At 39.6% G+C, this 15,173-nt stretch overlaps 1 protein-coding gene across 30 annotated transcripts in view; it reads right to left on the bottom strand.

Moving 5' to 3' along the window:
• MAP4 (microtubule associated protein 4) overlaps window positions 1-15,173 on the bottom strand; it is a 149,245-nt gene that overhangs the window by 85,300 nt on the left and 48,772 nt on the right. For all 30 annotated transcript variants that reach the window (XM_081072521.1, XM_081072520.1, XM_081072519.1 and 27 more), the window contains exon 2: window positions 11,883-12,124. In XM_081072521.1, coding sequence (XP_080928647.1) covers window positions 11,883-12,105 — 223 coding nt within the window. In that variant the 5' untranslated portion in view covers window positions 12,106-12,124. The remainder of the gene's footprint in view (window positions 1-11,882; window positions 12,125-15,173) is intronic.

Here is a 15,173-nt window from a genome sequence, read left to right on the forward strand (position 1 = left end):
TGAAACCAGAGCAAGCACTTAAAGTGACTTATCTAATGGCTGAGTAATAAATTGTTTTCCAGGTTGGAGAGTTTCCAATTCTTTGCTTTCATCAAAATTGAAAGGGGTCATAATGGAGCTGTCATCCGATAGGACATGGAAAATAATTTTTAATAATACTGAATTATGGAATTCTTCGCATATGACTCAAAGAATTGAGAACACTGCCATAATAAAGCTTCCATTCCCGCATTCTTAACTATGTGAATAAGGTTTCTCAGCTATTATGTCTATAAAAATAGAAACAAAGCTTGCTAAATCCTGTTTCATCCTAGCAAAAGAATAGTTATCCCGGGATTCATGATCTAATTGGGAAAAATAATAGACCCCATCATCTCATTAAGAAAAATGTTTCCAATTAAATTCAACTTTTATGGTTAGTATTAATTTATCAAAAATCATTATAGGTCAACTGTGTACTACTAGTAACTGTGATGATAAATTTCTTCTGGAGCAAGTTAATACTCGGAGCCTTACCGTTACAGAAACATTAAATTAAAATTGAAGTGTACATACATATTTACAGAAAATAACTTTAAAAAACTTTCAAACCAAAAGTTTCAAATATAAAAATATATTACATTAGGATAAAAGTCTATGAGAGACAGGAATGGAAATAAGAATTCAAGAAATTAAAAGAAGGATTTATATTTCCAAAAGAACAGCTTGCTCATGTATTTTTAAAATACATGAATCTAATATACAGAATCAAAATTCTGTATATTTAGAAGCTCTTAGATAGGTTTAAAAGAGTGATGTAATTGTTATTTTTATGTGACAAAAGTAAAACACTCTGAAAATTACATGCTTTACAACTATTTAAACTTTTGCTTAAAAATTTAGATGTCAATTTAAAAATGTACAAAAGGTACAAAACTTTTCAGAATTCTCACATGGGTATGTGATTTAAAAGTTTCAAGATTGCTACTTTAGACAGATAAAGAAGTTACAAAAGCACAAAGAAGTTACAAAGAATGATTTATATGTACTGACAAAAAAATCTCCAAGAAGTAAAGTAAAAAGAGCAAATTATAAAAACCAAAGCATATGGTTTGATCCCATTTGTATGAAAGGGCAATAATTTTCTGACTGTATATAAGATTATGTAAAAACATTATGTAAAAACATAATCTTAAAAGATCTACTCCTGTTGAGAAATAAATAAGATTAAGAGGGAGTTAAGAGAGATTTTCAATTATTTGAACAAACTAAAATTTTTAACAAAATTTTTATTTTAGAATATTTTTAAATTTACAAAAAAACTGCAATGCTGATACAGAGATTCCCACAGAGCCATACCCATTTCCTCCTTTTAGGAAACAACAGCTGGGTTGTTTCCAAAACAAAGGCAGCCTGATCCACCACCATAAACTCATCATTCCCAACCTTGACTTGGCCCAAACATTTCCCACGGACTCATTCCACGGTCTACAATGTCTATTCCAAACCATCTGTTCTCTTCACACCTCCAACCCCTTCCATCTCCATTTCTCGGAATATGACCTCACTTCTTTCAAAGAATATATGAACTGCTGTCCGAAGAGACTTCCTTCCCTTTCTCCCCCCACATACATAGACCGAAAGCACCTGCATTGAGACTCCTCGACTCTACACCTGTGTGTTGGATCCCATACCTTCCTTTCTTCCAAAGACAAGATTCTGTTCTCCCTCTAGTCCTGAAATCAGACATTATCTCACGCCTCTCAAATCTCACCATTCTTTATTTGTTCCTTTCTGTTGGTACTTGACTGTCTTCCCTAATGAACTGTAAACTCCTTGAAGTCTTGAGTTTTGGGTTCCTCTAATCCCTCCTGAGTGACGTAGTGTTCTCAAAAAATATTTGCTTAAAGAAGGTATAAGTGGTCAGAATAAATATGATTCCAGTGTGTGTATGAGGGGGCAGAATGGGACATAAGGAGGGAAAGAGCAAGTCAAGGAACTCCTAAGTTAACCTGAAATTTCTAAAAATGAAGTGTCAGAGACTGTACTTTTAAAATGCTTTAACTTTCTAATTTTCTTCACGAACAGTGACGTTTTGCTTTTATAATCAGGGGAACAAAGCTATTAACAGAAGACACCAGATCAACACCAAGAGACCACGCATCACACACTATTTGTTTTCAGCACCAGACATGTAACCTACACAGGGGGGAGGTAGGAATATTGCTGTGGTTTCACGGAGCCATCTTGACATAAAGATGTCTGCACCATTTCCAGAGTAAGAAATCTGACTGTCAGAAACAAATGTTCTCCCAACCCACTTGGAATCTGTGCCTGAGTACAATGGAAGTTTTTATGTGAGGGAAGAAGGCTGGGGAGGGAGGGACATAGAAGACAGTTGGGTTAGGATGGTAGTTTACAGGTAGGATGTTTATTTCTTCGGTATCGTTGCCCTGTGCAGCTCTCAGAATTTCTTGGGTACAGAAAGAACCTGATAAATTAACCTCTTCTTAGGAGATCTCTGCTTGTCTTCTATACTAGGGTACCATTATTATGACCTACAATGGTTAGTACTATTTTTCTTTTCTTTTCCAAAAAGAAACTTAGTTACACGGTATATTTTCAAATCAAAGTCAGAAAACATTTTTTTGCAAAGATATAAATAAACTTCCCCAAATATGATCAGTGAGACTTTTAAAGAGTTTAGGATTAGACACTTAGGTCTACCTAAATAAAAACCTACCACTTTAGTTTACAGGCATAATTACTTGTTAGTCTGCACATTAACGTAACCCAAACCTGAACAAAATGAGTTCAGTTTAGTTTAATAACAAACCGGTTTCTATTCAGTTTAACAAGCAATGATTGTGCATCAACCACGTGCCAAGAGCACCATCTCTCTGTGAGGCGCATCTGACCACGTTTCCCAGTCCCCCTCAGTTCCCCACAGACTGTGAGATTCCGCAGGATCTCACTTGACATGCTTCTCCATGGTTCTCTCCTGTCACTTGTCTCACATGTCACTTTAACCTCTGATTTTCCACCGAAGGACTTGAGGCTGCTGGTGAACTTTGAACTCGTCTGTGCCTCCCTGCTTTTGCTAATTGTGTCATCGTGCACGGGATATAAAAATAAACAAAATAGTATCCCTACGCTAGAGTGTGAACAAATAGCTTCATTATGACCATGAAAGTACCTCGAGAAAAGGTTCAGGGAAGAAAGGCACTTAACCAAGAGGAAGATGAAAAGACAGAGGCCTAGGAAGGGGGGGTGGGGTGGGGAGGGAGTGGGGACAGAAGTCAGGAAGTAAGTCAGGAAATGTTCTTGGAACATGATATCTAAACCCAGTCTTAAAGGATTGCAGAACACCGCCTTTAGCCAAAGCTTTACAGATCACCAACCTCCAGAATGATTGCTTCTCCAGCCCAGAAATCTCCTCTGAACTCCAGACTCGCATGTAGCTAGCTGCCCACTGCTCTTCTCCACTCTCAGGTAACCATACTCAATAGACCCCAAGCTGAATTTATCTCCCCCTCAAAATCTACTCCTTCAACAGTCTTCCCAATCTCGGATAATAGTAAGTCCTTCCTTTCAGTTGCTCAGGCCAAGATGCTTTGCTTCATCCTGGATTCACCCTTGCAAAGGTCTTGTACCTGAAAAGGGGCAGTTTGGGTGGCATGGTATCAGTTAAGGTCAAATGAGAGGGTTCAGGAGAGAAGAGGAAAAGAATTGGAGACAGAAATCCGTACATCTTTTTCAAAGAAGGAACAGAATAAAAAGTAGATGAGACGGACAGGGGTTTGAGGTAGGATGTGTTTGTTTTTTTTTAATGAAAGAGGAAACAATGGTGTGTGTGGTACTGATGAATGACCCAGGGAAAGAGAGGAGCTGATGTTGCAGAGGACAGACGGGTCAATGCTGTAGGTAGTGTCCCTGAGTGAGACAGTGAGTTCACCCACAACAAGTGTAAGAGCAGAGCTAAGACCGGAGGGGCGGGGGGGGGGGGGGGGGCCTGCGCAGTTCTCTTCTGACTGGGTCTATTGATTCTCTGTTCTAAAGGTCATCGACTGAGAACATGAACAGGAGAGCAAGTGCTAGACATTTGAACAGAGAGGAGAAGTTGTAAAATAGTTGTCTAGGAAAGTGGAGGACTTTACAAATTCACATGAATTAATATCAGAGTTCTAAAGTTCATGCTCTTTATGCAAGTAAGATTCTCATTTATATTTCCTGAACATAATATTTATGTATCTAATAATCCTGCCTTTTGAGTGAAATATGTAAATCTTTAGTTTTGAAAAATAGTATCTGTGAGACGTTAAATTAAGCAAAGTATGTATTCATGAAAATGGTATGGTTTCACAGAAAGAACATGGGTTTAAAATCAGAAGATCTGGGTACACTTATAGTTCTGTCACTATTAACTAAATGATCAAATGCAATTCCCTCATGCTTTTTAAGCCTTAATAGCCTCACCTGGAAAATGGGACAATATCTACCTCCCATGATTATCATGAGGACTAAATGCAATAATATTGGAGTCAGTACTGTGTCAATTGTACAGTGTTAAGTCATGTTAACAACTTTTACTATTCTCATTGTTGTTAACTGTACACTGATCAACTCTAGATTGGTTAATCTATTGACCACCTATAGATTAACTTTAGATTGATCACTATACTACGAGAACATTGAAATTAATTTTTCTTTTGCCTTATTTAAAAATCTAGCTTAAATGACATTACTAGACTATGCAGTAATTGTGAGACTGAGATATAAGCAACTAACCAGAATAAAAGTAAAACAAGGAGGTTAGAAGAAGGAAATGAGACAGATTCTACTATACACACAATACCTAAGACTCTAAAAATCTAAGCTCAGGAGAGAAGAATAAAAACAAGCCGACACCATAAAAGCATCAGCTTTTAGTCTAGGAAACAGACTTGCACACTGCTCTGCAGCTAGAGCGTGATGGACTCTTAATCACCAGAGCGCTGCACATGACGGAAGCCCTCCTTCTAATGATGTTAGACTGCCTTCTTCACTGACTGATTTCCCCACAGAGACTCCCTTTCATGAAATGAGAACTTTCTCAGCTAAACACATTTAGCATGGAAAACAACACAAGTCTTAAAAAACAAACAAAAACAAAAACCTAATCACACGCTCTGAGCTATAAGGACATTCAAATTTACTTCGGTTTTTCGATCTCTTCTTCCACAAAAGATTTCAGAGTCCCACAGCTGGCAAATCAGTCTGGGAGAGAAGTAGCGAGACACTGAGAGGGCATGGGCCGTGAGGAAGAGAACCAGTGAGATGGCTTTGGGCGAAAAGGGGGTGGTTCCGCATGGTCTCAGTGCGGGGCGGCACCTTCCTGTGCCAGTCAGGCTGCGCCAACACCGCCCTCCGGTGGCCAACATGTTGGTCGGGCTGCTGAGCAAGTCGGCTGAACAAGGAGAAATCCCGCAGGATCTCGTCATCATCCTTTCTAGAACCGACGCAGGCCTTCTCCTGGATCAGCATTTCTCCATCTTGGACATGCATCCAAGTCACCCGCAATGGCTTGTTAAACACAGGTTGCTGAGCCCCGGGCCGAGTTCCTGGCTCTGGTGGGCCTATGAACTGCATTTTGAACCAGCTCCCAAGAGATAACTGACACTGCGGGGCCAAGACCCACATTTTTAGAGCCACTGTCTCAGCTTAAAACGTTCTACAGAAATAAGTTCTTAGCCTCAAAAACTTCCTGGAATGTTGGGGAGAACATATTCTCTCCATCTCACAAGTAGAATTATCTAAGCACACAGACAGAGTACAGAAAAATTAAGTAATGTGTCCCCAAATTTGCCAACTACTTGTGTCTAAGGGTCAACAATGTTAGATGTTCAAACCTCTATGACAATGTCGGGAATGAATGGGAGTCACAGAAGTATTAGTGCTTTGTTATTCACACCTATAGCTTCTGTCTTTTGTCTCTAGCCTAGAAAACAGAGGGATATAAAGCCGATAATGAACAATTATGAAGATAAATTTATGAAGAAAATAAATCCAGCACTAGTACATATGTTCTGCAAAAGTATTTTGAAAATTGTTTCCCAAGGTGATAAACATTTTAGAAGTAGTTTGACAGCAGTTTTCCTTCCATGTGTTTGGCTGTGTAGATGTTTCATGGAAGCAATGCTAAGACAACATACTTGTAGAAGCAAAACTAAATGGGAGTGAAATGGGAACAGTTCAGTGTATCCACAGAAAAGGCCGAGAAACAACAATAAATCCAGCAGCAACGAGTATCCGTCGCATCCACACTGTGAATCTGAAATACCATTTCACAGAGAAACAAAACAAAACAAAAAAGAAAAACAGGGCTTCCTGGACAAATCACTGTTTCTCCAGGAAGTCTTCTTGGGGGGCAGAAGGAGTACCCTTTCTTTCTTTATGTTAAGAGCCCTGAAGACAGCCCACCCTGCTTTCTTACCCCTCGTTTTGAAGTTGCTGGCAATTAGGGTGGGCGTATGAGAATTAAAATAAATAAAACACCATTGTCCAAAGAGTTCTATTATGTGCGTAACCCATTTAACTGCCCTTTCTATATCCACATGCCGGAAACTGCTTGGTAAGTTTCCACGAGTTAGCCTCAGTGAGCCTGCTGCAAAATCGTATCGAAGAGCAACAGTGATAACTTAGGGAGTCTCATCCAAGAACAAAATCAAAATTAAACATGGATGTCTAATAAAACTTAAAAATAACGTTCTCTTGGCAAAACATAAAACCTATCATTTTTGACAAAAACCGATAAAAAGCAGACCCACAGCAGAGAAGTCCCCATTCATAGAAAACTCAGTCAATGTACCAGATTTCTATAAGACCAAATAAGGAAGCTCTTTTCCTTTCTCCTTCCGTGTCTCCTAACAGCGACCTCTCCTTCTCCCATTATCCTAAGCCAAGCCTTCTACAGATAAGGTGGTACGAAAAAAATTAGCAACTTATAGTTTAGCTATGTTGTAATTATAAACTTCATGTTACTATTCTTTTAGAACAAGTTAATAAATGCATGTGTACAAAATGCAATTGCTCCAAAGAGATGTACAGTAAAAGCTAGTCCCCCTCCCACCCCCACAGCCTAGCCAGCCAGGTCTTGGAGTAACCACAGGTATTCATTTCTAAAGCAGCCTTCCTGAGTTAATGAACTCTTAACTTCAGGTGATTCACTATTACGAGAGAAAATTTAATAATTTTTTTATCAGCAAAATCATTTCTAAAAAACTTTCCTTCTCTTGGGTCAAGTTAAGGGTACACAGATCAAGTCCCCAGAGACGAAGCACAAGAAAACCGGCTGCTACCACCTCACTATCCTCACCACCCCACCCCCCAGAGGAGTCCCAGGTAGTGGAAGCAGTGCACGGCCAAAGGCAAGTAAAAAGTGCACAGCAGCGAGCTTCTTCCACCCGTGACTGCTGAGGGTGGGTCCATGGGGTGGGACGAGCATCTTGGCCATGACTGACATTGTTACAGCATTCACTGCTTACCATTTCCTTTCTTTCCACTGAGGTTTTCTTATTTCTCGGTTAGTCGAAAGACAACTCCACTGACCATTATGTATTAAAAGAGAAGAGACATTCCCATTTTCCATTAAGGAATCCGATATTTTCTTGCAGTAAATATTTGTGTGGATATAATTTGGTTGTATACTCTCAATAGTCGTTCTGATAATTTGTGGTTACCCTCTCAACCCCCAAATAAAGCACATACAAAGGCAGCAGGAGTTCCTCTGGCACGTGGGCTATAGGAAGCCAGAAGAAATGTCAGTCCCATCCTGTCAACAACAACAACAAAAGCCAGACCAACTACATCGTATCCTGAACTCACCAGAGAGGGCCATTTAGTATGAAATCCACAGGAAGATCATGCCCCCAAGGAGATACAGAAAGTAAGCACTGGCTCTCCCGTGTCAGGCATGTGACAAAGGGATGCTGGGAGCCACAGAAGCAGGTAGGAATTCAACTGAAAAGTTTAATGATTTGCTAAAGGCTAAGTCAAGGCTAGCACGACGGTCAAGGGCATGGGATCAACAGACACAAAGGGAGTTCGCACCCACTTGCAGGTCTGTCTCCACAGACATCCACCAGATGGGTGCTCCCAAGAAAGACGGGGGGGGGGGGGCGAAGGCCAGAGAGAACCTCTCAGTGGTACAGACCCAGAAAAGGCTGCAACTAAAGGAAAGCCATGAAGCCCTGTCCCCTAGGGTCCTTCTCCCATAAGTAAACAAACGCTTTCAGCTGCTGGGGGAAGAGTATCAAGGCCTGTCAGCCCCCAGGGCCCAGGTGAAGACCCACTGCAGCTGGGGAAGGAGTGGTAAGGAAACGCCCTCTGAGCCTAGGGGAGGAGCCGGATTCTCCACCAATATCATGAGAAGACCCTGGCACTCTAAGACGATAATGTTACTGAGAAAGGTACACCATGAGAGGCATGCACAAAGAATTAAGCTTAAACTAGGACCAAGACATAAAAATTAAAGAACTCCTGCCCTCTACCAGGCGAGCACTCTTCTGAGAAGGGCGGGGCAAGAGCGTGGAGACACAGCCCTCTCAGGCACCGGCACACAGGAAGGCCGAAAGCTACGAGTGGCTCACAAACACTGAGAACAACCTTCTAGCACCTCAGGCTCCACGCTAAGCACAAGGAACAGAGGACCCTGAAGCCAGCAGTGCACTGGAGACAATCATAGTGACAACAAAACCCAAACCTAGCTCAGCTCCTGCCTCAACTAACTCAACCCTTCATACTGATCACCTAGTAAAAGAAGAAACATGCCCATTTCCAGGCATAAATTCTTTTCATCTCAGTCTCTACTGTTTTACATGTGAGTTCCAGCATTCACTCAAAAATTAAGAGACTCAGAAAACAGCCAGAAAAAACCACCGTCAAGAGATAAAACAATCAGACTGAGAGATGACCCAGATGCTAATTAGCAGAGATTAAAAATTTTGATTAACATGTTAACATCAATAGTGGAAGACAGAAATATGCATAACCAGGTAAGGAATGCCAGCAGAGAGATAGAAACTGTAAGAGTCAAGTAGAAAGGATAGAAATTAAAAACAACAGATATTAAAGATAAAGAATGTCGCTGAGGGCTCACCAGTACACTCAACGCAGCCAGGAAAAAAATCAGGGACCCTAACATAGGTCAAAAGAAAGTAAACAAAATGAAACACAAAGAGAAGAAAAAGAGGGAGAAAGAAACAGCAACCAAGACCGGTGGGACACTACCCAACAATCTAATAAAAATGCAACTGGAACCCCAGAAGGAGAAAGAAAAAGTAGGACGCAAAGAAATATTTTTACAGATAACAGCCAAAAAATTTCCAAACTTAATGAACCATAAGGGAAAGAAAGAAACAAAGATCAAGATTGTAACAGACTTCTTACCAGAAACTATGCAAGTAGGAAGACTCATTTTTCTTTAAATTACTGAAAGAAAAAAGTAACACAGACTATGACACCCTGCACAAGTATCTTCCAAAAGTGAAGGTTTGTTTTTCAAATAAACCAAAGCTGAGATAATTCGCTGTTAAGCAGTCCTGTGCTATAAGTAATGTTAAAGGAGGTTTTCAGGTACAAAAGAGGAATTCTCAAAGAAAATCAGAAAATATTTTGAATTATGTGACAACACAGATGGACCAAGAAGGTATTATGCTAAGTGAAATAAGTCAGACTAAGAAACACAAATACCAGATGATCTCGCTTATATGTGGAATCTAAAGAACAAAATAGGGCAAAAGGTTGGCTCTGTTGGTTAGAGCACAGTGCTCATAACACCCAGGTCGCAGGTTCGATTCCCACAAGGGCCAGTGAGCTGCGCCCTCCACAACTAGATTGAAAACAACAACTTGACTTGGAGCTGAGCAGCGGCCCGCCCCCACAACTAGATTGAAAGGAAAAAAACAACAACAAAACGCTTGACTTGGAGCTGATGGATCCTGGAAAAACACAGTTCCCCAATATTCCCCAATTAAAAAATAATAACAAAATAAACAAACAAAATAGAAATAGACTCATAGATACAGAGAATAAACTTATGGTTGCCAGAGGGGAGGGAATTGGGGAGCTGGGTGAAAAAGGTGAAGGGATTCAGAAATACAAATTGGCAGTTACACAACAGTCACAGGGATGTACAGTACAGCATAGAGAACATTGTCAATAACACTGTAATAACTATGTATAGTGCCAGGTGGGTACCTGTGATTGCTGCATGAATTATACAAATGTCTAGCCACTATGCTATACACTTGAAACTAATACAAAATAATACAGAATGTAAATTGTAACAGAAAAACAATTTTTGTAAAGATTTCATTGCAAAAATATTCTAAATTGAATGAAAATAAAAAACACAGCATATCAAAATCTATGGAACACATCGAAAACCATGATTAGAGGAAAATTTATAACAGTAAAAGCTTATTTTAGGTGGTTGCCAGAGGTGGGGAATGGGCAAAATGGGTGAAGGTGGCCAAAAGATACAACTGCCAGCTATAAAATGAGTTATGAGGATGTAATATACAGCAGGGAGACTATAGTTAATAACATTGTATTGTACACTTGAAAGCTAAGAGGGTAAATCTTAAAAGTTCTCATCACAAGGCAAAAAAATTGTAACTGTAGTGATGGGTGCTAACTAGTTATGGGTGCTGATTGTTTTGCAATATATACAAATACTGAATCATTATGCTGTACAGCTGAAATTAATATAATGTTTTGTGTCAATTATATCTCTATTTTTAAGTGCTTATTTTAGAAAAAAAATGTTTCATATCAATCATCTAAGCAGCCAGTTTAAAAAACTAGAAGAGCAAATCAATTCAAAGTAAGCAAAAGAAAGGAAATGTTAAAGATATGAGCAAAAATTGAAAACAGAAAAATAATCTATGAAACCAAAAGCTGGATCTTTTAGATCAATATTTGATAAACCTCTATCCAGAGCCATCAAGAAAAAGATAGGACACAAATTACCAATATAATGAATGGAAGAGGGGACATGACAACAGATCCTACAAACATTAAAAGAATAAGGTAATATTACATTTTTATCTCCATTAATTTGACAATTTAGATGAAACAGACCAATTCCTTGAAAAATACAAACTACAAAAGCTCACTTGAGAAGAAAGAGATAACCTGACTAGTTCTGTATCTCTTAAATTTAATTCCTAGTTAAAAGCCTGACAAAGAAATCTCCAGGCCCAGATGGCTTCACTGATGAAGTCTGTCAAAGAAACATTAAATAAAAAACATTAATTCTACACAAACTATTCTAGAAAACTTCCCAACTCATTTTATGATGTCAGCATGACCTCAATTCTAAAATCTGACTAAAGCATCACAAGAAAATAAGAGACCAATATCCCACATGAACATAAATGCAAAAACCCTCAAATAGTAGCAAATCTGATCCAACAATATATAAAAGCAGCAAATCTCTTTTAACAGGTTTAATCATGTTTTAACCCTGACCTGGGATTACTCTCAAAGACAACAAGTGGCATCTGATTCCATTCTAAATTAAGTCTTGATGTCAACACACAATTTTATGTATTTAACTTTCCAAACCTACTTTCAAAGGAAAGGCACAGCAGGACAGTTTAATTTAGGAAATTCAGAGGCAGATTAAAGTTGAGACATTACAAAATGAACCTTAGGGTTAAAAGGAAATCTACAACTTTCATGTACACACTCAACTAAAGAGTAATGTGAACCTACCTCCTTGGTTTTGAATAAAGAAATTTAGACAAAGAGAACGTTACTAGCCTATATTAAAACACCCAGTAGGGTTTCCTCAAGGTTTGTGAGCACAATTCCTAACCTACTTTCTGAATCTATATATCCAGTTTGGTTTAGTCACTTACCTTCACCCTGGCTAGTATCTGGGCATGGTTTCTTCTTTGACTCCGAATTCCCAGTCTTCTCATCAACATCCAGGAGAGGAATGTAGTCTGTTTTTCCAACAGTTTCTCCCACAACGTCATCATAGGCCTCTGCCTCCAGAGTGGCAATGAAGTCCCGTTTAATCTCTCCCTCAATTTCTGGAGGCGGTTCTGTTAATGCGTCTGCAAGACTGAGGTCAGCCATTCCGCACCACTGCAACTGCCTGGTTAGGGGGAAACGTGTCATATGATGAGCACTGCAAAGGGAAAAACATTCCTACAAACTCTCGTCAGTGGTTCTAAGCAAAAACAATGAAAATTAAAATCTAAAAATTTAGAGGTAAAAGGCTCCTCCCTCAGTTTACAGATTAGAAAATTAAAGCTCAGTAACGGTCTTACCCCAAGGTAAACACTTTTTTCTCACATCTCTGGGAGGTCACAGGGCAAGTATCATTTTGTCTTTTCCATTAGTAAGAAAAATGAAGTGGTTTCTTTTTTGTTTTTTTTGTTTTTTGAGAGGATGCACTCCAACCAACTGAGCCATCTGGGAGCTCAGTGACAGCTCAGCTCAAGGTGCCCTGTTCAATCTTAGTTGCAGGAGGCGGAGCCCACCATCCCTTGTGGGACTCCAGGAGTTGAACCGGCAACCTCGTGGTTGAGAGCCCACTGGCCCCTATGGGAACCGAACCGGCAGCCTTCGGAGTTAGGAGCATGGAGCTCTAACCGCCTGAGCCCTAACCGCCTGAGCCACCGGGCCGGCCCTGAAGTATTTTTTAAAAAATCAATTTATCCAAGGTTACATACAGTTAGTAAGACTCAAATCAGGTTTTTAGATTTCAAGTCTTATAACCCTTTCAACTATTCCATCCCCATACCTTCATTTCCAAATCACGTACCAGAATAATTCTTACAAGACTGAACAAGAAGAAGTCAGATTAGATTCCCATAAAAAAAGTTACATTACTACCAGGCAAATGAAGCATCTTTCTTAACCAAAGACTGTGAGTGTGGGCTTTATCTTGGGGTAAATGCTGCTTCTTTATGGGTCACCTGTGAATAGCTATGCCAACCAAACTACTGAGCCCTGCTGGCATGAAAAATACAGACATGTTTCCTGAATTAGCCAGGGGAGGCAAGTTCCTCTCTGTGGTCATGTGCATCTCTAGAGAACACCAGGTTCTCAATTTTCAAACATAACTTGAAATTAACAAGTATAATCTATAATAGGCAAAACTGTAAATGAATAAATAGCCCAAGAAAATACAGAAATAACATACTATAAAAGACAAAAGACCTGCAATAAATTTAGTTACGTGTACACATGCAGCACAGCAGAAAATAAAAAAGTATGCAGGGTATACTTTTCTGTTTCTGCTTTCAAATAGTTTATTTTAATGGAGTCTCCAAGGAACTCATAAGGATAAACACACATATGGGCATGAAGAGGTAAATGTAAATCAAAAGCAATCTTCCTTTGCATGGTGTAATGGCTACTGTTTCTCTCTGCCCCAAAATCTGTTCTTCCTTATCCTCCCTCATTCACACCAATTCCCACCACCATAGGCTTAGATGTGACTGGAGTTTGGCCAATCAGAAGACAGGAAGAGAATGTTTGGGAAAGGACCATTTCATGACTAAATCCTGGAAGGAAGGCCCATGAGTGGAAACTGTTGGATTGCCCTGGTTGTCTTCTTTCTCCAGTACAAGTGAGCGACCTTGCAATCTTTCTCTTGCCTAATTTAGTCCATCTGTTTCTGTTGCTTGCAACCAAAGAATCTCAACTAATACACATAGGCTTCCCCCTACCCAAATTTTTAAAAAAACAAAATTTACTATGATGAAGGCCACTTAATTGTCAGGCTCTCCATTCAAACTCTCCTCCACTGTTCACCTCTCTCCACCAAATTTACTAAGAAACAAAATAAACAAGGAATAGAGCGTTTCTTTCTTCATCTTTGTCCCACACACTCTCTTTCTCTCCCTTTTTCTATCCTGTGCTACAAACATGAAAGTCACAGCCCTTTTTCAATCATTATTTCTTCTTAATTTCCCCCATAGGACCAGGCTGTGAAACTACCAGTTACAAAATATACACAAAGCGAATACATGTAGAACCTTGAGAAACCAGAACCATCCCATTCCCAGTTCCCAAATCCCACATCTAAAAGGCTCTGCGGTATATTTCAATGTTATGGAAAGTATATTAGAGTAGCAGCATAGAGCCTTAGAGCGAGATGATAGTAAACCAGATGAGCACAGATTGTAAGTTCGGTTCTACTACACAAAACAAAGTACAGAGGAGATAGGCCCAAGAGCAAGACCTACTTCTAGGCAAGTGTTCAGAAAACAAATAACATTTGTCCAGCGCAGGTAATGCTGGGGGGTGTTTCGTCTCTATATAAAGCTTGGTGAAAACATTCACTGCATATTCTTTATATTATATAATCAAAAGTTAAAATAAAATGCCAAGATTTGGAAAGATAGTAAATATTGAATTTGCATAGGCTTCTAAATAAAATCCTTTCAAAAATTTTAATAACTTTCCATGTGTCTAACTTTTTTATATCAGGTTTCCTATTTTAAATGCCTACCATAATTCCTGATTAGGATTTTTAAATGATATTTTCAAATGCTAAAAGGACAGTAGAAAGAGCTTTTTCTCTGATTCCTATTCCTAAATGTGATGTTTAAATTTTGCATGATTATGCTAACGAGTTCCTAAATCATATTTTTCTTATCTAATATTTCAAAACAATGAAGCTTGCTTCAAGCACACACAGATGTTACACTACTAATTTTAATAAAATTTGATTTCTAAATTAGAAAGAAGGGCTAAGTATCCCCAGTGATTCATTTCTAACTTGACTTTTTCTTTTTTTCTCTCTCTCCCCCTTCTTTCGCCTCCCCCCACACACTCAGTTCAAGCCGCTGTTTCTCAGTCTAGTTGTGTAGGACACAGCTCCCTGGCCCAGGCTGGTATTATGAGCCTTGAGCTCCCCCGGGGCCGAGGCAGTCGGTCACCGGTCATCGGTGGGCCGCTCACAATGGCTGCCGGCCACTCCTGGCAGCCCACGGCAGCCCAGATCCAGTGAGAGCCGTTGTTCACAATCTTAGCTGTAGAGGGCGCAGCTCACTGGCCCATGTGGGAATCGAACGGACGACCTTGGCATTAGGAGCACGAGGCTCCAACCACCTGGATGAGCCACCGGACCAGTCCCAACTTGACTTTTTCGAAGCTGAATTTCTGCTTTGAAGCCATAAACTTTGTCATTG

This window comes from Rhinolophus hipposideros (assembly GCF_964194185.1).
Source record: "Rhinolophus hipposideros genome assembly, chromosome: 14".
NCBI classification, from domain to species: Eukaryota; Metazoa; Chordata; class Mammalia; order Chiroptera; family Rhinolophidae; genus Rhinolophus; species Rhinolophus hipposideros.